Genomic DNA, 1,984 nt, shown 5'->3' with positions numbered 1-1,984 from the left:
CACACACACACACAAATTCTATACAACCTTAAAAGAAACAGATTTTTATATTTGACTGTAAATGTACTAACAAAATACTCAAGTTTAATAAATCTATCCCTGGCAGAAGGGGGGCTTCCCAGGATTTGAAAATAAAATGTCCACAAGAAAAAGAACATCTCACAACTGAGTCAGTAATGGAAGACCTCTTCAGTAATGTTTGATGGCTTATAGTGACATTAAAACCCAGACATTAATGATGTGACTAATGTACACAATGATATTTTCAACTATCTAACACTTAATCTGTCTTTATTTTGAAGAAAATCACATTCTCCTATCCCCGGACCCTGGAGGAGCTGCTTCATCAGGTTGCCAGTCTTCATGAGTCCCCCGCTCCCCCCTCTCTTATCCTTGTTGACGGACTGGAGGGCTTCCTGCGAGGAGCTGCAGGCGGCAGCCACGGTGGATTTCACTCAGGAGASCAGTCCTGCGCCGCGCACGTGTCTGCGCTGCTCTGCGACACAGCCGCCTTCCTCACACAGGTGCTGGCAGCGAGGGGGCCGAGCTCAGCCCCCTGCCGCTTCATCGCTTCCTACCTGTCGGAGGGAGACGCTGCCGGGCAGGGCGGCAAGAAGGAGTCCTCCACAGACCCTGTTCTCGATGTKCTTGACCGCTACTTCCAGGTGCGCTGCACTCTGGACCAGGACAGAAGCTACGAAGCTGCAGCTGCTGCAGCGCAGGAGGTGTGGCACATTTACCTTTCAGGGAGGGGAATGACAGAGGCCTCTGGAACTACAGACTGTAAAGACGGCTCATCTGTAGCCCAGGAGTGGAAGCTCTTCATTTTCCCAGATGGTCTAATGGAGTTCACGTTGGTTTGAAGAGGACTCAGCTGTGAATCTTCTGATGTAATGAAGGTCGTGATCCAAATATCCTTTTTGATAGTATTTAAAATGACCGCAGAATCTTTCATGTGCAATGTTTATTTTTAAAATCCTGACACGCTCTGAAGGTGTGTTAGCCCCGTTCATGGACTCTTTTAATCCAAAGGTTTTATATGTATAATTGAAAAATAATTTCCAAAATAGTTGGCTTAAAATACGTTTCTGAATTAATAATAATAAACAATGTTTTCTCATAAAAAGTTTAGAAACAAAGACTGTGGAAAATGCCATTATTCTTTAAATAAGGATTTATTTTGTGCCACATTTTTTTGTTTTAAATTAAAAGATTTCACAGGTTGACAATACAATGGTAAGAGGTATATTGAGTAGAGGCATCATGCATGCTACAGAAGATGAACTGCTATGGTATGAACATCGTTCACTGCAGGTGTGTGTGCCTTTTCTGATTTATTACAAGCATTTCTATCAAATCCAAATAGTGGTTGTCAAAAATCAGGTTGTTTCTTTGATGTACTCTAAATGTCAAGGTTACCATGGTTATTACATTCAGCTTCACCAGATAACAGTACTGTCTGTTGTCCTGAACAATATGGCCGCTCTCGCTGACCAAGACAAGTCACGTGATGACTCCTCCAGTCAATGCATCTAGTTGGGTGCATGATTCTTGTGGCTGATTAAAGGAATGATCAAAATAAAAAATCCATTTAAAAGCGAAGCATATCAAATACTGAATGAAAGGACGCGGGGGAGAATCTGATGTCTGTCCCTTATTAAAAAAGAAACCACAAACAACTTAAATTTGAACAATCTCCAAATTTGAAAAAGTAAAAAAAATCATTAGGCGTCCTTCATATTCCTTTTCTACCAAACCCAGCAGTATACTTTCCTAATAAATTTAACTTAATCATCTTTTTTTAACAAATAGATTGTTGTATAAGGTTTTAATGAAAACAATTTCACAAACCCATTTCCTGCATTACATGTAGCGCTCCGTCAGACTAGTTTAAAAATTAGGTTTTACAAGAATCTCAAATTTTAACTGAATATTTGAAGATAATTATGGGCTTTATACATGACATGTAAAATATTATATTCAA

General features: G+C 40.2%; 1 protein-coding gene across 1 annotated transcript; it reads left to right on the top strand.

The window, feature by feature from the left end:
- Positions 1–299: 299 nt before the first annotated feature.
- swsap1 (SWIM-type zinc finger 7 associated protein 1) lies at positions 300–1,135 on the top strand (the record flags this gene model as incomplete). The annotated part of the gene is given in 1 exon segment (XM_014008802.1): positions 300–1,135. A coding segment is annotated over 1 exon segment (564 nt), but the record flags the coding sequence as incomplete, so codon positions are not given.
- Positions 1,136–1,984: the final 849 nt, after the last annotated feature.

This window comes from Austrofundulus limnaeus, unplaced genomic scaffold (assembly GCF_001266775.1).
Source record: "Austrofundulus limnaeus strain Quisiro unplaced genomic scaffold, Austrofundulus_limnaeus-1.0 Scaffold53, whole genome shotgun sequence".
In the NCBI taxonomy this organism is placed as follows: Eukaryota; Metazoa; Chordata; class Actinopteri; order Cyprinodontiformes; family Rivulidae; genus Austrofundulus; species Austrofundulus limnaeus.
This window is presented reverse-complemented; position numbering and strand designations above follow the sequence as displayed.